This window comes from Numida meleagris, chromosome 9 (assembly GCF_002078875.1).
Source record: "Numida meleagris isolate 19003 breed g44 Domestic line chromosome 9, NumMel1.0, whole genome shotgun sequence".
Classification (NCBI taxonomy): Eukaryota; Metazoa; Chordata; class Aves; order Galliformes; family Numididae; genus Numida; species Numida meleagris.
This window is the reverse complement of record NC_034417.1, coordinates 3,817,966-3,838,750: the sequence shown is the minus strand read 5'-3', so window position 1 is coordinate 3,838,750 and position 20,785 is coordinate 3,817,966. Positions and strand designations below refer to the sequence as shown.

Here is a 20,785-nt window from a genome sequence, read left to right as displayed (position 1 = left end):
CTGAAAGGCCACTGCTGATGAAGATGACAGTTATTTTCCTCAGTATTCCCCTCTAACACTAAGCATTTCTCAGAAGTACCAGCTCAGACAATCTACTGGTTATTCTTGTTCATGTATCAGCACTATTAGCACCAACTGAAGTATGCTAGTCAGAGGCAAGTACTGAATGTTAATTCACTGCTAAATTTATGTACAGACGAATTGCTGGATACTGGTTTAGTGTCTACTGTCTGCTTTCCAGTAGGTAGGTACTTCTGCAGACAAAGAGTTCTGACTCTCTAGGTACACTACCTAAAATTAAGTGTTACATGACTATACGCAAGCTATGATCGTATAGAAGCAACTACGATAAATTTTGAAAAAGGTTATTTTACTTCATTTTTTCTTTGTCTATAAACACCAAAAAACTTTCTTTAGAAATACACTTTCCATTTTAGGATCCCGTTTTATGTTAACCCACAATTTTATGTAATCTTTTCCATACTGTGCAAAATGACAGGATGGAGTTCTTTTCCAATGAGTACTCTTAACACTTTGGCTACTCTGAAATCAGAGAGCAAAGTGTCACATACGCATCAAGTGGATGGGGGCAGACGCTTTTCAGTTATATGCAGCAAAAGAACAAGGAGCAATGGAAAAGAACTAGAACACAGGAAGTTCCATACAAACAAGGAAGAACTTCCTTACTGTGAGAGTAACAGAGCACTGGAACAGGTTGACCAGAGAGGCTGTGGAGTCACTGAAGACATTCAAGACCCACTTGAACATTTTACTGTGTAACCTAACATAGGGAATCTGCTTTAGCAGGAGGGTTGGACTTGATGATCTTCAGAGGTCCCTTCCAACCCCTGCCAATTCTGTGATTCTGTGCTACACATTAGATTTGGAGACATCTTTTCATGTAGATAAATAAATACAATAAAATCTTAAGTGTTTACTATATAGAACATGAGGAAAGATGATACCTGCAGCCAATACAACTGAGCTCGTAAGCTTCTTTGGTGAGGTGACTGCTTGAATTCAACTTGAATTCCTGACAGGAAGTTACGTCGGATGCTGCATTTAACTGGGAGGCGCATTTCCATTGGGACCTTACTAAAATTCACCTGGTAATAATAATTAAATGATACATTTGTTCTGTTTTCTTAAGCTTGAGGATAAACAACATTTCATAATACCAATAAACAGACTAGTACGTAACACCTGCCTTATTCCTTACTTCATGATCACACGTATTACTGAAATTACTCAAATTAAGTATTTGCATGGAAAGGAAAGAAAATCCTAAGTTTTTTTGACAAGCACATTACATGTAACTTCAATTATTCAAATAAAAAACATCTGTGTTATCTTAACAGTTATTCATCACACACTGGTATAATTGAAGATGTTTACATGCGGCTATCTCATTTCCCAGTTGATGCTTCTACCCTGATCCTGATAGGTGATCCCTTACTTAGGGATAAACACACAGGAAATACATTAATATTGTATCAATATTATGTCAGAACAAGATATTTTCCTTTACAGAACATGAAACTATTCCAATATAAAGTTTGCTTTACATATTGTGTTTCTTTTAATTGGTCATCTATCCTTAATTAGCAAAACATAAGTCTACAGGCTCTACAATCATTTAAATGCTCCAACTCAAAACATACCTCTGTACTGTTGTCTAGCTTATGCCAACCTGGACCTTGGAAAGCACTCTTACAAAGATACTTCTGATAGGCTTGTTCCAGTAGGTTTATTTGTTTTTGATTAAATGGCTTCCATTTCTGCTTCCGTTTCTGTTCCCAAACAACACCAGAACTGCAAGACACACAACAAGGTTAACAGTTTTAAAATGCTTAAGCCTTTCTTATGCACATGGGCCACATAAAAAGATGCTATCCTCATTCTTCAGGCCTGAATGAACTACTGTTCTCTTTTTATAGAAGCTAAGAAGAAAAACAATCATGCGCAATTTATTTAAATAGGATAACAGGAAAAAAGGCAGAACTTAATTTTGCTTAAAAGGTTTCACTCGTATCAATTACATGGGGAAGACATTCCTATCAATTCAACCACACTACTAAATTTACCATATACTGTCAATTTTTGAGTACTCAAAGAAATATTTAGGCTTCTATGCGCGCTACCTAGTAATTCCTATGTAAGAGATTTCTTTCTTATTTTCATTGTTAACAAGAGAAAGTCCAAGACTGTGAATTGACAAGTTTATTTCTTGATCAGGCTGCTCTAGCTCTTCAGCTTGTAATGCTTTGGAAACCAATGCAACATCATCTGTGAAAAGCAGCACCCGTTGGCGACCATCCAGGAAAGAAACCCAGTGTATCTGAGTATTTGCATTGTATGGAAATTGGCCACATTCATCCTGTATTGGAAAAAATATATATATAATTAGTATATTGCAGGAGTAAATCCACAATGTTGCTGCATGTATATAAACAAACAAGCTTACTGGTACACAAGTAAACCAGAGCTAAAATAATTTTTTTTGCTGATTCAGCTTACTGCATCGTATTGATTTAGTGGCATGCTGTATCCCAAACACTGCAAAGAAGCTGGCTGGTTTTTTTCTTTTTTTATCTTTTCCATTTTTAATTTATTTTTAAGCACTTTTGAAGCGTACGCACTCCAGCAATAATAGCTGGTGAGAAGCACTTTGGCAATGATTAGGAAGCAAAGGCCTTTGCAGCAAAAGAAACAACTTAGAATCCTATGTTATGGGAGTAGGATGCATTAAATCACATACCATAAAACAGTAGAGATGGACAACGATTAAAAAGAGTTCAGAACTTCAAATGCAGAGATTTCTCATTTGTTAATTTGTGAGGCACATATGAGATAGATAAAAATCCCCTTCTTAAAAGTCATGTAAATGTAATCACAATGATACACCAAGGAAATAAGTTTTCATGCAAACTAAAACCCCTTGAAAATAAAATCTGACCCAAGAAAGTGATTATATGGTAAATGCCTGCTTCCCCATTGCTTAACAAAATACCTGATTGGTCCTATCCTAGATTAACCTCTGATTGTAGTTAGTCGCCCCCACCCCCTCACTCATTTTTCAACTGAATCATTTGTCTTTTGCACCCACTTAACAATATTTTAATATTGTGTGAGCTAGAAACACTACAAATACCTCTTATTGAACAACCCAGTTTTCTAATCCATGCAAGCATTTCTCATAAGGAAGCCAGCTGCAGTTTTTCCTACAGCTTTAGGGAGATATTTAAGATGAATGCAGCACTGCTAGAAGTGATCTATGTTGCCCTTTGTATTACACAGATATTTCTACAGCCAAAAGCTCTTCACCACTCTTCTTTAATATCTGAGGAAAGCATGGTGAAAACACAGCTTGGAAACCGTATGAAATCCTCTATTCCTAGTAATCTAAATACCTAAAAACTTGCTTAATTGAGAATAGGATAAAACATCTGCTGCAGGACAAGACAGAGATGCCAAGTTACTGAAGAAACTTTCTCTCTGAAAGTTTTCAACTTGTTACAGTCCTAGTCTGGTTCAGCATCTACTTCTCCCCTTATGAGATTTACCTTCAGTAGATCATGTTCACCAAAGCTTTGAGAGTAGCCCCAAGACAATTTTCTTGTTTTAGTTGGATCTGTCCATGCAAACAGGCATACTTGCTTTGGTTTCAACTCCATTTCCTCCTGTAATCCACTGCAGTTTAAAATAATAATTATTATAATTTTAAAATAAAGATTACATAATTCATTGTTTAAAGATGATATAACACGATATGGTACCATATACTCTTCTGACCAGCCTCCTGGAGCTGAGGCATAAAGGGCCTAGGCGATCAGCTCCAGAACAGCTGTAGCTAGGCTCTTGGTGAACTGTGGTCTATACTCCCACTTCATCCTCTCTAGCTTCTCAAATAGTACTAACTGCTTAATAGCAGGTAAAGAATACTTCATTAAAAGAATACGATATAGCTTTTTCTTTTTTTTTTTTATTGAACCATTTACCATAATGGTAAAAGAGAACTACTACTTTGTTCTCAAAGGATACCCACTCTTTAAATAATTATCGGTGAACTGTTTCTTTCACATACCTCTGTTTATATCTGAGGGAATCCCATGAAGTATGGTTAACAATAAGAGCTGGAGCAGCTCCCTCATGGTAATCTGAGAAGCTTATAAGAGTAGAGTGCTCTGTCACATTCACATCTACCAATAAGCCCCCTGTCTAGAGTGAAAGTTAGAGAGAAAGTTCAGTATTTGCTCTATGCATAAATTCAAGGTAGAAGAGGCTAAATTATTAGTTCTATATCGGTCTTCCATGGGTCTCTTACATGGGCCTCTTAGAAACAAAAAAAGGAAACTTATTCCACATTATCTAGTAACAGTAACATCAAACACATGTAGTGGCTTAATTAAGACATTAGTAGCATTCACAAAATATCTGTAGGTTTAACTTTAAATTTATATTCCCATTGTAAGAAAAACAGCTTTTAAAATCAGATGTCTAGCATTTTTTAAATCATTTTATTTGGCTACACTCAGTAAAACCAACAGGCAGACATTTCCTTCTATAAATTTTACAAAACTGAAAGACAGAAGTCTAGACGACTGCACCATAGTTATTAAAAGGAATGATAAATTCAGTGTTGGTAGATTCAACCGCTGATCGCTGAGCAGAAAATTTCTACTGAATAAATCTCTAAGCAAATCACGCTGAGTCTCTCTTAACGGCTTTCAATATCCTGATTTCCTCCCGAGTATTTCCAATACAATGACACATCTGAAACGTGTACAGCTCAGTTTTTTCTCATTTGCTTACAGAAGGGAGCTACCTCATGCTTTCCCTCTTAGAAAATCCATTTGGATAGCCTCCTCAAATGCTTGTCTACCGAGACAAATGGACTTTCTCACTACGCTGTAAAGCTGGACTAAGGGTAGCTGTGGAAAGGAACACATCTGCTTTTGAAAAAAATATCCTATGGATTCTCCCACTCACAGAGACATGTAATTTCTTACATTTACCACTTCATGAGATAGTACAAAACCTCACTATATATATGTCTAGAAAAGATTATCTTCCAAATATGAGCTACCTACTACCTTAGAATAGTAAATAAAATACACATTTTTAAGTGTGCCAATAGAATTCTAGACTACTGATGACATCTTGCTTTGGAAACACCTGTTCCAGCTGCTTCAGCAAACTTGGAGATAGGTTATCTTCACATTCACTTGTATTTCAGCTAATTATGATAGAGCGTTATCTCCAAAGACTTGTCTGAACATGCCACATTTACATGCATGTTCTCTAATGGTAGGAGAAGCTAAACTCTGAAATAATTAAGATTTTACTAACGCAATTATAAGTTTATCCATAAGCTCTTCTTTTCTCATTAAGAAAACAAGACAGACGTATTTCAGGATAGCTACCTTATAATGACAAAGAAAAAAAAATCAAGTCATTTAAGAAATACTCTCTACAAAGGAATGTTTTAAAGTATTAAAGACCATTTTTAACTTAACAGCAGTAGAGCTGTTGACCTTCCTATAAGCTCGTCGAAACTACATCACCTTGACTGCTTCCAACAGCTATGAAAACATTGAGAACAACGACAACATGATTCACAGTCTTTCTTATGAAACAGAACTGAAGTGTGATGCACCAAGATCTTAAAGTACAAGGCTTCCATCTCAGTCATCTCCGGGAGTCAAGATGCATTAAGTTCAATACTACAAAGCTAAAATAAAGTATTAAGCATGGACCACAAAGAGTCACAGTCTCACCAATTCTTCCAGCTTCAGCAGCGTGCCATTATCTGGGACTTTAAACAGGAATGGTTTGGATGCACTTTCAAAGCCAACTACTCTTACACAAAGTTCACCAGATGAGTTTTCAGGCCAGAATGGAAGACACTGTAAAACAAGAAATATGCATGACTTACAGTTCATATATAGTAAGCCAGTAGTAAGTAGTCTTGTGTGACAAACCTATATGCCTTAGGTTCTTACCCCAGTCTCTAGTAATAGAAACACTGTGTACATTTAGTAAGTTATCTAAATTGAAATACTTGATTAATTTACCCAGTGTATGTCACCTGTGCTGCTCACAGTGACCTGAGATATGTGAAGTGTCCATATCACATCAAGAGAAGACAGAGCACCTACAGAAATGTTATTTTCTTAGCTGACAGCGAAAGACCTATTATTTGTCTATGATAACATCCAAAGGAAGCAAAACAAAATATTACCTCTGAAGTTGAGATATAATTCCATTTGTTAGTTGGAAGAGAGCCATTAGGACCAATTTCACCAACTTCTAGCTCCAGAGAAGATTTGTTTGCTATTGTGTAGAATGGAGTGAAGGTAACTATCCTGGTAAGGTTAAAACTGCTCATTTTGATACTGACTCCAACCTGTTGAACAAGGAAAATTTATTCAAACAATCAACAGGAAGATGAAAAGCCACGATGGATGAAAAGAAAAGCCAATGTTACATTAATTATAGAGGCTAGCACAGAATACCCCTGGTTCTGAACATCTGCACTGTGAGAACAAAGAAGTATTCAGTTAAAAGGAGTGCACTATCCAACATGATTAGTCCAAAGGTAAAAAAGACACTTTTAGCTGTAGTATTTGGTAGTATATGGTACCAATTTAGCAGGAGCCTTGGGTAGGTTTTTTTTTAATTAGTAGTATTCTGCAAAGCTTTGGAGGTAGTTTAGACGAAGTTGCTCAGTCAGGCTCTAAACAATCCCCCAAATTTTCAGTTTTCAGTGTGAATGCTTGTGCCTTAAATATTAAAGATCACCAGTATATTTTCATAAGGCCTTATAACAGGAATTGGTTAATTTTCATTTTGACGTTTGATTTAAAACCAGTGAAACAAAGGCCTCAAAATGAAGAAAAACAAGTGCGCCAAGAGACCCATAAAACACAGAAGAACTTACCAGATATTCCATGTTGTTAGCTGAACACCTGACACATCCATAGCTTCCTACAGTATCAAGGGAAAAGCTACTGGACCAAGTGCTCGTTGAAATACATAACTGGATCTACACACACAAATGGACAACATAGAAAGCATTTCAATAAATTCATTTTAGAGTTCATCCATTATGGAGTCCTACTATATCACGTGGAACAGTATCAAAACCACATTTAAGTGCTTTTAAATCCTTCAATAAATTAAGATAAGATTAAGCACTTAGTATCACTACTCATTAATGAGAGCACATGCAAACGTAGAAAAAAAATACAATTTTGTGGTGCTTTACCAACTTCAAGGGGGAGCTGAACGGAATAAAATAGCACTTGGTCAAACTGTTTCTTCAGCCACACGGGCGTAAAACATTGAGAGGGAAAGAGGAGTCACATGAGGAAAAAAATACATCTACTACTACAGTACTCTTCTTTTGACCATGCAAATCACCCTGTCAAAACAAAGTATGTATGTTTAACACTGGACAGAACATTTACACTGTGCATGTTAAACAGTAAAGGTAATTAAAACATGTTTGCGATTCCACATTATTCAGTAGAATGTACCTCCATAGGAATATTTACTTCCAACTTAAATCCTCCACCCTCTCCCTGAGGGAAGAGTTTTCTGGCAGGTAAGCTGACTGTGTGCAGTCCCTGCCTACTCTGTTCTACCAAACAGCTTCTCCCCAGGATCAAAGTTAGCTGACTGGATGCAGCATGACATTTCGAAAGGGTCAGGAAAGCATGTAGACAGTAAGTCTATTCTGTTTACTTAGTCTTCTAATGAAGTGTAGTTAGTCCTCTAAATGGGTAATTAATGAGAAAGTAAAAGTTAAATCAAAGTCTAGGGATTTAAATACTACCAAAACAACAACAACCAGACCAACCACCACCCAATACATTTTCCTGAAGTTGTATGTGGCTTGGGATGAAGAGACTAAGTAGGCACGCAATACACGTTACTTTTCTTCGTAACAGCAAGATTTCAAAGTACCACCTCCACCTAAAAATAAGCGTACCTTATTTTTACTGAAAATGTTTTTCTTCTTAAAGGAGAACAAAACAATATCTCTGTAATCTGCTGGATGCTTCACATGAATGTCTTCAGCTCGATACTGAAGAATACGAGAAGTCTTGTTGATTATCCAGTAAGGACTGAAGACAGATAAGATCATACGGCTTCCAATTCGCCTGGTATGTATGTACAAGTCCACTGTCATCACTGTTGCAGAATGGGATGTAAAACATACTGAAAAAAATTCAGGCATTCCTTCATGAATTTTAAGATGGCCATTCCAGTTTTTGCCTTGATATTTTATCAACACAAGCTCCATTATTTCCCCATTGATTCTGGAATGAAAAACATCTGCAGCGCTCCCTTCCTGCAATTCACGAGCTTCTGCTGTTCCCTGCATCAAAATTATAAAGGGGCAAATCAAGGTGTTAAGACAAAGTGTACGCATTCACAAAACAGCATTTTATTCTTCTCTTGCAGGATGCTCACTTTTTAGGTATTTTAGCACCATATGTCACAACTTCCAATCACTTTTATTTGAGCCTGATCCTATGAAAAATCCAAGGTCAAGTTCACTTTACTTACAGGACAGTAAAGACTAAACAATTCAAGATTTCAAGAAGACAAACAGATTCTGCTGTATCCCCTGACCCAGTTCTCTCCCTCCTCCATGATTTCAAATGGAATCTTGCTACAAGGCGCAACAACACTGAACTACTTTGCACCTACCTCCAGTAAATATCTTAAGTAGTATGGCAGAAGATTCCTCACAGTCAGTGTAGGGTGAAGGTGGATAATGTAGGCAGGATCCCATTCCTCTCCATATGCTGAAATATAGTTTAACTGATCAGGTACTGCTGTTGTGCTGACTATTAGAGGCAAGAAATTTGGCTCGGTGTCTGGGCACTGTAACAAGCACTTTACTTCATTGCTCCTATGGAGCTCTTCTCTCCAAGCAATATTAGTTGTAGACTCTCTGAACTGACCCTCTAATATCCCCGTTGGTCGAACATACAGATGACACCTATGGAAAAAGGACAGAAACGGTACACAAAATATCTGTGCATTGACAGCTAACATCAACCAGTTCAAAGCAATCGCTAACATTCTGAAGGGTTTTTGCAGCACACTGTGTAATTACTTAATGAAGACAGCTTTTTTTTCTTTTTTTCTTTTTGCCCAACCAGGAAGAGCTGCAATTTAAGCTTCTTCAGTAATGCTTTACTTGTTTATCAGTCTTACAAAGAATAGCCCTATAGAACAGGAAAAAAAACAAAACAAAACATACCTGTATGAATGTAAAGGAACATGAAATTCCTCTTCAGGCTTGGATATGCCAATTGGCTCCAGCAATCTGGAGTCTCTAGCCAGTTTATAGATTACAAATGGGATGGAGAAGTGGTTCTTAATCTAGGATGAAAAGACAAAAGTTTCATTACATTATTTTTTTTTTGTAAAAATTGATGAAAGAAAAGTGACAAAGAGTGTCTTAGTAAGAAATATGCTTTGGAAGGAGAGCAATAGGCAACTGTACGAGAAGACTACATTAACTTTTAAATTCCATGAATTGTAAAACATGCTTAAAATGTCAATTCACATAAAACGTACATATTCAATCTCAAAGTTCAGAATATTAGAACGCCAAATAAAGAAAGAAAATCTAGCTTTTTATTTCTCAGGGAAAAAATCCTACAAAATATAGAGAAAAAAATAAATATAGTAAATTACTTAATTTGTCACTAATTAGCTTTTCGGGAAATGCATTATTAAAAAAAAAAAAACAACCATGAAGAACGACAAGCAAAATCACTCAGAAGAACATTTCTTTCAGGTTTTGTTTTTGTTTACCTGTAGAGGAGATCGCACAGTAATAACCTTATTTCCTTCTGTAGCATCAACCTGTACAATGATAGAATCTGAATGACCATCAAGAAGGCATTTTATGTTGTACAGTCGTCGACCTGGTTTGGCAATGGGAATGTTTACCACTTCTTTGTATCCTTCCAGTTCTAATCCACAAAAATACACAAGTGTTAATTATGCAAAACAGAAATCATATTACAATTTTAAAGAATGGAACAAACCCAAGTTTCTCTGGACTCAATAACAAGCATCAGAGTTGCCCTCTAGCAAAAACAACCTGAAGTGCTATTTGAACACTAGGGAAAACTGAAGTTAAGGCAGAACACTCCTAAAGACCTTAACTTTTCTTAACTTCATGTTATAATTTGCATAATAAATACACCAAAGAATACACAAAGGTATTTTTGAGTGAGTTAAGCCCAAAGGGTCTGTAAAACAGTCTATCAATGACTGTACTAAAACACCTATTTTATCTAAAGGCCTAAGAGAAAAAAAAATGTACTTCTCACTCTAAAAAACTAGAATTTCTATCTTTTAAACAAGCCAACACTAGGCTTTGTGGCTGTCTGGATTTTTTTTTTTTTTTAATTGCCATCAGTACTCAAAAGTAGTTTTAACACAATACACTTTATCTGAATTTAACCATGTTGAGTCACCCATTTTCCCATTCTCAACATGTCATACCCTACAGCGTTCCCTATCATAATACCTAAATTTAAAGAGAAGACAGAGCTCTCCTGTCGGTACAACGCAGACAGCTTTCTGTGTTGAGGAGCTTCAAAAACCGAGTACTCCAGTTCCATGTTCTGACCACTTTCTACACAGTGCACATTTTCTTTTTCAGCTGAATTAACGATCCGAAAACTGGAGCTAGGAAACACTTTGAGAGGAACACCAAGGGCGTTTTTCACTATGAAAGGAGCTGTATCTTTAAAGGAATAGTCAAATGTAGATGCAGTCCCTTCCGAAAATGCCTGCAATTAAGAACATTCATAGTGATTATTAACTTATTATATATGTAATCACATGTAAATAGCTGTAGAAATGTAAAATTTAAAGTCTTAAGAGACAGTGCTCAGCAAATAATGTTCTGAATTACATATGTAGATATAGACTGTATGTAGAGAAAAATATATATGTATAATTATGTGAAGCACTGTTTCAGGGAAGATCACTTCCATAAGATTTTACTGTTATTTGGTAACTTACAGCAAATGCTGATACCACAATAACTATACATGCTCCTCATAGGGATTTTTGTTGCTGCTGTTTGCAGGCTTAACAAGAAAACTAAGAGAGCTGTGACACAACACAGAAGTCACAAACACATCACCATTCTTCGTATTTAACCATAACTTCGGCTTACAAACATCTCTTTTATTACACAACATCCATATTAACTGATCTCCAGTATAGACTTACAGCATAAGCAAGTATTAGCTTATAAACTGTTGTTCATTTGGAAGTTAAAGAAAAAAAAAAAAGGACACAAGATACTTCTGTACAAATGGCTTCATTTCTGCAATGGAACAGTCTTACAGAAAAGAAGCAGGCCAAACAGAAATAAAACCCTCTAATTAACGTGTTTCCTACAGTCCATTTTCTGACATATTAAGAGAAATTTACTTCCCTTTCATCTTTCCTTCCTCAGTCCTGCACGAGCACATCTGTTCCTCCAACACAGAAACCGCCTTCTTCAAAAGCTAGTACCACTTTGCTGTTAACCCATAAGGGCTATCAGAGTAAAACTCTTCATCCCTGCTCACTAACATTTGTCAGGGCTGTAGAATGACGATTAGCTTGCGACTAGCAGCACAGAAAGTTCTTCCCAAGTCTGAACTCCCTACAGAGCCAAATAACTTGATGATTACCTTGGCTAAATTACTGAATACAGCAAGACAACATTTGGATATTGTTATATTCATTGTATCCTTTGAAGAGATGTTAACTGCAGTTTGTGGCTCAGGAAAAACGATGAAGTCATCTCCAGGCATCAAACTTCTTTCTTGGACAGGGTTAGTCTTCATCTACAACAAAAATTTCACTAGGCAATTATGAATGTATTGAACTATTTCCTCCTATGTTACAACAGGAAAAAGCATGCACTACACTTGAAACTTTCTCCAAGCAAAGGAATACTTACTTTACCTAGTAAATCTGTGATACATCTCAGACATAAACTCATCAGTAACATGGAAGTTTTATACCAATTCTGAAGGCAAGCATGTTATTTCATTCCCTATCTACATGTGTGGTTACATACTACATTTTGCCTGTGCATGGACAAATAACTTCATTAAGAAACACTTTCTCACGTCAACAGACTGAATTTTTCCTTATGAAATTCCATAGCTCCCCCAAAGCAATAGCATTTAAAGGGTCAATGTTCCATCACACAAAATTATTAAAAAACAGCTGTCTACTCAAACCCAGGATTTACAGTTTCAAGTACGTTTACATACTTCCAGCTTTAAACTCCATTGCTTCCTTCCTCCTTCAATTCTTTCAATTAGAGGTTCCCACACTGCATAAGTTTCATTGTAATAATGAATCTAAAGAAAGAATCAAAATTAAATATGGCATATAAAAACAAAGAAATAAGTTCCTCCCTATAGCAATTAATACACTATCACGTTAAGAAAACAAAACAAAGCTAAAACTTCTTTTCAATCTTTGATTCACATTTCAGAGCTCTAGCATTAATATTTAACAGCTTCAAAAAAACAGTACATACAGGTGAAACATATCACACATTTTTCTTCAGTGACACCATTTTCAAAAGCATTGACTGTCTAGCACGCTCAGAGAAACAAAGCTAGATGGTCTAGTAATACCACACATAACTTTTATTATTATAATGCATTCTCTGTACTCTTCCACAGGGTCTATGAGAGTGATTTTGGGATGAGAAACTTCAGCACTGCAAGTACTTCAGTGAGGACCAGATTATTTCACAGTTGTAATTGCCATTAGAATCTCCTATTGATTCCATGTACAGCAGTGCTTTATGTGTATAAAGGCTGTATAAATATTATGCTAACTCATACTTGCTTGACTACTGAGAATTATCAGAGCATTAGTGTAAACCAGTTGTTAACTCAGAACATAGAAACTATCAAAATTCAAGTTACTTGACAATTAAAACATTTCTGCACCTTTCCATGAACTGCTAATAATTTAATGGTACCAACCTCCAGCGACATATCAGCAGAGACTTCCATCAGTGAGGACCAGTTCTTAATGACACCTGAAAATGCAGACTCTACTAACAATAAGGGGACAGTACGATGTCCCAGCCCACATTCCAAGGTGATCTGAACAGATTTCACTACAATGTCAAACTTCTCTTGTTTCACAGCATGTTCACGGTCCTTAAAAGTTTCTGTTGCTTCTGTGGCTACATCAACACCAAGAAACCAAGCATTGCACTGATCTATAGGCTTCACTTGCCACAAATTTTCAGGAACTTCAGTTGCTCCTTTAGAATCCTCCTCTGTTGTTTTTGGTTTTATGGCAGCCATAATGGTCACCACAGTATTCAGAATTATTGGTGAGATCTTAAAACAAGCAAACGAACAAGTATCACTTGACACATTTTAAAACTGACAAGCATTTAAAACACATGATAGATGGAAATGGCAAATAACTCCTCAGCTCCTGATACAGGTACACAGCACAGAAGACACTTACAAATTATGCAACTTAAGTTTCAAGACAAAGAAAGAGAAACTATTCGCGGACCTCCTCTTTTCCTACATTTTCTAGTTTCTCCCTCAGAATACCACAGGCTCAAGAATATTATTCACAAGAATAATGTTTAAGAAATTCAAGGTGGTCAAAAAAGCATGTCAGCATGCTTACATATAACACCACTTCAGTTAACAGTATGGTACATCCATCAAAAAGTTTAAGCACAATGTACTGTTGTTTCCAATTTCAGATTTCATCTCTGACCATTTTTTCAGAACACAAATTATTATTTGTTAATATATTTATAGCAGAGCTTGCAAATTATATTCAGAAAAACCTTTACTATAGATACACTCAACAATTAACACCTACTAAGAACACAGTATTTCACATTATATACCATTCTGGAAATCACATTAAGAGCCTTAAGTTAAGAGCGTGCATGGAAGTGCATATTAAGTCTCTCTGAAGAGAAAAAACAGTAGAGGTGGAAAGGAAAAGGCTGTTTTGTAAAACAGGAAGAAACTAATAGGAGGAATCTTAGTATCAAATATTTAAAGTTTGCTCTATATTGCCAAGAAACAGCCAAAACAATAGACAAGTAACTATCTGTCCACAGAGCAGCTCTGAAAGATAGAAACACCTATTTCCAGAATTCAACTGCTGCAAGAAACTAATGTTTCAGAGAGGAATACACAGATCAAAAAAGCCTAAGCAATAGCTCCTTTGAGAAAGCACAGGTCCTCTTGCAAAGACAGTTATAATAATCCAACTTACCTTTATAGTAAGCTCTTCTATTGTTACAACCACAGTCTGCAACCCTGAAACATGCATCATGTTTTCCATGACCAAAGAACATGGTTGTAACACCTGAGTGAAAAATGTAATTTGATCAGTAAGGTAGCTCCTGGATTTCAGCTTTCAAAATGCTTATATTTTTTCATCCCATAGGTCAAAGGGCTGCTGATCCCATAAAGAACAGGTTTTAGAGGAACAGCATTCTTTCTGCAGTACTGTGCTTCATTCTACCTTTCAAATTTGAACCAGAGCTCTATTGTACTAGTTAAAACTCACTAAATTAAATACAGATTAGAAATACATACAAAATCAGAAAGCCAACACACAGGTGGACAAATGCTATAGTCATAAGCCCTGAAAATCCTCCAGAACACTAAATATACAAGCAAAGATACCACATGCAAAATGAACTACACAGGCCACCTTGAACAGATCAAGTTCCAGACAGGATGCTCATCCAGTATACTCTACTGCAACAAGTAAACTGGCAGTCAATAAACCAAGTTGCAAAGAAGTATTCTTAGTCTTCTAAACCCCTCATGCAATTTCTTCACTTTAATATATTGATGCATCACACAGGTTTTACACAAAGCTCAAGGCTTATGCATTAAGGGAAAAAGGATTCATCTTTAAATGGTACACCACATATGCACAGCCCTTTCCTATCTACATAATAATTATATGAAAGCTGAGTTTTCCGAGAAAACGTGAATATGCCAGTAAACAGGCACATCCACCAAGAATTCTTGCTACTTTTTTCATTACAGAAATCAACTTTTCATATCTTAGTTATCTTCCATACATTAGTTACCTTTCATACCTTAGTTACACTCTTGTCTTGTTTTTCTCTGAGAAAAGCACAAGCCAATACTTTGAAGTCCTTCACTTGAGCAGTCATCCTTTGTGCAAGCTTTCCCAATGTCAGAGAAAAGTCACATTGGAAGGAAACTTTTAAGGCAGGGGCATCAGCACTGGTCAAATTAGCAACAAACACAATTTCTGGATCCATGATCACAGCTTTTACTTTCGTATTTGGCCATACAGGTATTTCTGTGATAACAAGTAAAACCATTCTTGAATACAGAAGGCTTGAAAGCATTATTATACATGTAATACATAAACTACACATAGAAATTGTTGCACAGCTTTTAGAGGTATAATTTTTACAAATATCTTTTACAGGAATACTGCAGTATTTCACTGAAAGTCGAAAATCACACAGCATCCAGAATTCAGGAAATTGGTGAGGCTTTTTGTCCTCAACAAATTGCCTCAATACCTGGAAGTCAGTCTAAGCACTGGCTCTATAAAGCCGAGTTGAAAATCACTCTTTTCTGATTCAATACAAAACAGAAAGTTCACACCTACCGCTCTGCCAAGATCCCCAAAACAAAAGGGGGGCTGTTGGGAACAGGCTAGACAACATAACGCAATGACTAGGTCTGACCACAAGCCAAGCAAGACTGGCAATCACTCAAAACGAACAAAACCCAACTCAGAGATGGTCTCTTACCCTTTTTTCCACCATATCATAACTTCAGTGTTTCACAAAAAAAAGGGAAAAGTTGTCTTCTAACTTTGAAATAACAACATATAGTTATCATGCTTTGAAACAACAGGACATCGTTTCAAAATTCTCAGCTTGCAGATGGGTAAGGCACTCATTGCCACTCATATCTGAAGACCAAGTTGTTTCTTTTTACTTTCTTAAATACTATCCACACAGTCCATCTTATTCTATGGATGCTTTCTTTGCAGAAATAGGTGAGAAAAAATACTATAAAACAGGAGTGAATTTTAATATTTAGTTCAGCTGGAGAGCACTCCATTACTTAACGCAGCACTTTTGCATCCACTGCTGCTTACAGTAATCTATGGCTTCAGTGGCCAGTTTATAGATTGTGAATAACAAACTAAATCAGATAGCAAGACAAGCATCCTGAGCACTTTTGGATTATTTATTTCCATTATGAAGGGGAAAAAAAGTCAGTTTTACAGACCTGTTTCTGGCTTTGATTTACCAGAAGTAACATTCTTCAAATGGAGCTGTGTTGATCGTTCTGTTGAGGATGTTGGCATGGAGTTAATGAAAAAATCTGCTACTGCCAGTAAGAACTCCATACTGGCACACACGTACAGCTTGTCAAGGATAGCAACAACTTCAGTTCCATTTTTATCCTGTTTGTAACTCATATCTATCATAGAACTGTCATTTGTGTCATCTTTCTTGTCTATCATTCTGGAAAACAAGTTTGAAGTGTATTATTTCTACTGTCATAACACATTAATACAAGAAAACCAAGATGTATATGCAGTACATTTTTTCCTCCCTTTGTCATTTATTACACAATTATAAAACACGCAATCTGTGCTGTCTACAGAAAAAAAATGATACAGACTTTTCCCTAACATAAACAATTTGAATTTAAAATCTGTTGTACAGTTTAGGACCCACAAAAGCACCATTTAGCCATCAGACTTCAGTTTCAGGACACAGGACTCTCTAGCTGAGACTGGGCATACTCTACTCAGTCGTTCTACATGGTTTACTGTAATACTCAAGCCTCAGGATTTTTTATTTTGGATGACCTGAAAAATCAACATATAACAAGACATAACCGTTTAACATTATTAAAATCACATCACTAACTGCATAAGCGCATAGCAAGACTGACAGTCCTACTACATTTTATCAATGCCATGTGAAGCAAAATAGTAAGACCTAGGAAACAGTCTTCTTCATAAACTGCATAGAATTTTTTCATTTCTGTTGCACTCACACTTACCTTGCTGTCACATTCTGAATTCCTTCCCTAAGATCATCCAGAGTACATGCCTTAAGTTTAACACTCACATCCACTGAACCATCAGAAGATATCTTCCCTGATGATGCCATGAGATGCAGTCGGAGTTCACCAAGACGTAATTTCTCATTATGTAGAGAAAGCAGGGACTTCTACGTAACAAAAAAAAAAAAAACAGTAAAACATGTTATTACAGAAGTATTAAGCACATTTCTTGTGTCACTAGACATGCATTCTGATCTGCAAATGGAAGAAACCATTAGTCTATTGATGCAATCATTCCTTTAACCACACAAATGAGTCTAAGAAACTAACTGAAAAAATCTAACAAACGTATTGGCTTGTAGCACACGTCATTTCCAGTAGCTGTTCAGAATGCATGACGAGATGATACTCCACCTGACTCTGAACCTCAGAGGATCCCTCCATACCCATCACACTAACTACATTTGCAAGCAGGACCTAAGGATTAAATTGAAAATACATAAGCAAGACATTTAAATGAAATCCTATAACAGCTTTGTTTCACAGACATTTTTTCACAGCCCCTGAAACAAAATGCAAATTACTATATTACAGTTGCCTTAAACGCAACCACCCATTCGCTATGTACCAAGGCTTAAAAAGCAAGTAACTTCTCAGCTGAACAAAGCCTATGAAGCCATGATAACAAAGCAACATTACATGTTTCTCTTCTGTTTTCAGCACAGAAAGGTTGTTTGTTAATTGTTTGCACTCAGGACTGTGAAAGACAGATGCATGGACTGCGTACAACATATTAGGCCTGCTCACTAACTAGATGAGTCATGCACTGAACTAGCATCATGAAGGCTGGCAATTCCTACATCTTAAAATTTCATTTTATAGGTTGGACATCTGGAATCAAGTCTTGAATAACTAAAAGAGACACTGGGTCGTTTTGGTCGGTTGATTCATTTTTTAAGTGTGAATTTTACACTGACATTCTTCAAATTAAGGTCATTTTCTGCTCAAAGTCTCCAGCTTGCAGGATAAATTGTACAGAATCCTTAAGATGAGCATTACAACAGATGAAGTTCTTTGTTTTACTATCTTGGATTCTGTCCATGTAAGAAGCAAAAGTTCCCCACCCCACAAGAATAAGAAAAGCTTTGTCACAGACCTGATTCATGTCACTATTGTAGAGAGTTACTGAAAGCGACTGAAAATTGAAGTCAAATCTAAGCACTGTATAACATTCTGCAGAAGACTGAGATGTAGAAACGTTTTCTTGTCCTAAAGCAAGGAGAGAGCATGTTAGTGAAAAGAAAACATTTGTATATTCCTTTAGAATACTGAGCTTGGGGACAGTTTTCCAAGTTTGGATTTTGTGTTTTTTTCTTTGTTTTTTTTTAAACCAAGCTCAGAAAGTCACAGAAGGAAGAAAAGATCTAAGTCAAAAAGACTACTCATGACAATTCAAAATTTTATATACTCACCCATATTTTGCTCTCTTGAATGGTTGCTACAATCACCTCTAACTGAGTGGTTTAAGAACTTTTAACAAGCTGTCACTAATTTACTGTGGCAGTTCCTCATTTGTTTTAATGAAGAACTACAGCAAATATCAATACTGTTCACAGAGTATTCATTACTTTTCCTTCTGTATTCTTCCCATAGTAAAGCACCTCAACTACTGGCTTAAAAAATGATGATTTAATATTGAGAGTTGGCAAAATGTTCACATTATTAAGGACATCCACTGTTTACATTAAAACACACTTAAAATATTAAAGGGTACAATTACAATAGCCCAGGATGTAACAGTTACATTCTAGGCAGTTTGTTGGTTTCACTTTTATCTTTTTGAAATCTGAAACTTCGGCCTCTGATACAGGCTGAATAATCCCACCCTACAAAAGAAAAATGGTTAAAAAAAAAAAAAAGCTGCAAGATTTTTAACCATCAACAGCTTGCATTCCAATGTTTTCATTGTATGTATTCATCTTATTTACAACTTTTCATATACAAATTGATAACAATTAAAAAAAACAACTTATTTATATACATTGAACCATTTCAGATCAATGACTCTTGAATTTGTCACCAGTCCTCTCCTTAAATCTATTCAGTTATAGGTTATAACATACCCTCAGAGATACCAGATTCATCTGGAACCTTCCCTTTTCTAACCATCTGGTTATCTTCAGTGCTCTGTTGCACAGTATTTGGCTGGGAAGAAGCTCCTCCAAGGTTCTCAAGTAAAATTTTCATGACAACAGTTAGATCATCTTGACTGAGAGCTATCTGTAAAGCAACAAACCCACAACCTCAACTTTGGTGATCCCATTTCCTTTCAGTACAGAACCCTATCTTGGTCAATAGTATTCAGATAATGACAGACAACATGTTGATTCCACCATAAACATGTCAGTGATTCAAAAAAGATCCTGGCCAAAACATCTTAAATTTTAACAAAAATGATTTGATCTCTTCCTAAAATATTATTTCTTATTTGTTATGAACAGGAGTTACAAGAATTCTACAAGATCAATAAATGTTTAACATGTGTAAAGGTTCTTTGGTTGCAAAAAGGTATTAATAGTTGATAAGCATCAATGCTTCTTAACAATTCAGCAGCCAAGAAACATAGTCAGATAACATTAAAGCCATGATTTACATTGTAAACAGTAAAGAACTGTCATTCAATAAGCATCTAAAAGTTAATTAATCTGAATCCAATTATAAATTAGCACGGTCATAAAAAAAGCAGTAAAAAGTGGCAAAATATAGTCATTTAGAAAGTAAAAAAATATGCTGTGTTATAATATTTTCTTTTTTTTTTTTTAATGGTACTCCTTCAGTACTGTATTCCTCTGTGCTTCACCAGTGCTACATCTGGCTTCAGTACAGAGAAACAGAATAGGTCTAATTTACTATTAAGAGACCTTCCAGTGCATGCCTACCAACTTTAATTCTTATGGTTATCACAGGAAAAGAGAAAGCAAACTACTCTATCTGCAAAGACATCAAGTGTAAATTTAAACTGTTGTTTATCAGTGACATACTTCTATCATTTTTGTTTCCAGTAAGTCTACCGAATGTTCAAATAAGCTGATGATTACAGGTAAGCAAGTAGAAGTATTAGATCTAGAGTTTAAATGTTAACTCAACAGATAGATCCTACTTGACTTCACTGTTAATCCCAAGGATAGCTCCACAGACACCCCACCTCCCCAAAAAAAGAAAAAAAAAGGTTTTGCATTGTTTGTATGCCAATTACCAAAACTATTCACTATCCAATATCAAAACTAACAGAACTACAAACAGGATAGCCAACTACAAGTCTTAATATTACAAATTCCAATGAGATTATAAACTCAGCAACTAGAATAAATACTACTCCAAAAGTAAGTATAACTTTTGGCGTAGCTCTGACATGCCATGATGTTACCTGCATTGGTTTTAGGTCTCCTTTGATGCCAATCGTTGGAGTTTTATGATACCAAGTTGCTGCTAAATTTCTCTGGACCAGTAAAGTCAAACTCACAGGACAGAGAATTTCAGAATCTGGTTGAGAATCTGCAGATAAAATGCATCTACAAAAGAAGGTGCAAGCAGAAGAGGAAAGATATTTAATAGCTGCAAGATCCCAAACAATAGAATACTCAAAATTATTATTT

At 35.9% G+C, this 20,785-nt stretch overlaps 1 protein-coding gene across 2 annotated transcripts in view; it reads right to left on the bottom strand.

The window, feature by feature from the left end:
* Positions 1-20,785, bottom strand: part of VPS13C (vacuolar protein sorting 13 homolog C) — an 84,747-nt gene that overhangs the window by 19,920 nt on the left and 44,042 nt on the right. For both annotated transcript variants that reach the window (XR_002441860.1, XM_021407601.1), the window contains exons 45-67: positions 20,557-20,701; positions 19,253-19,409; positions 18,286-18,398; positions 17,127-17,296; positions 16,341-16,579; positions 15,161-15,390; positions 14,320-14,412; positions 13,044-13,409; positions 12,315-12,404; positions 11,724-11,879; positions 10,562-10,826; positions 9,838-9,998; positions 9,278-9,399; positions 8,719-9,013; positions 7,994-8,383; positions 6,941-7,045; positions 6,242-6,406; positions 5,778-5,906; positions 4,085-4,218; positions 3,564-3,690; positions 2,142-2,377; positions 1,662-1,812; positions 966-1,106 (exon numbers count right to left, since the gene is read on the bottom strand). Coding sequence is in view for 1 of the 2 variants with exons in the window: in XM_021407601.1 (XP_021263276.1) it covers positions 966-1,106; positions 1,662-1,812; positions 2,142-2,377; positions 3,564-3,690; positions 4,085-4,218; positions 5,778-5,906; positions 6,242-6,406; positions 6,941-7,045; positions 7,994-8,383; positions 8,719-9,013; positions 9,278-9,399; positions 9,838-9,998; positions 10,562-10,826; positions 11,724-11,879; positions 12,315-12,404; positions 13,044-13,409; positions 14,320-14,412; positions 15,161-15,390; positions 16,341-16,579; positions 17,127-17,296; positions 18,286-18,398; positions 19,253-19,409; positions 20,557-20,701 (4,180 nt within the window). In the remaining variant the exon portion in view is untranslated. The remainder of the gene's footprint in view (positions 1-965; positions 1,107-1,661; positions 1,813-2,141; positions 2,378-3,563; positions 3,691-4,084; positions 4,219-5,777; positions 5,907-6,241; positions 6,407-6,940; positions 7,046-7,993; positions 8,384-8,718; positions 9,014-9,277; positions 9,400-9,837; positions 9,999-10,561; positions 10,827-11,723; positions 11,880-12,314; positions 12,405-13,043; positions 13,410-14,319; positions 14,413-15,160; positions 15,391-16,340; positions 16,580-17,126; positions 17,297-18,285; positions 18,399-19,252; positions 19,410-20,556; positions 20,702-20,785) is intronic.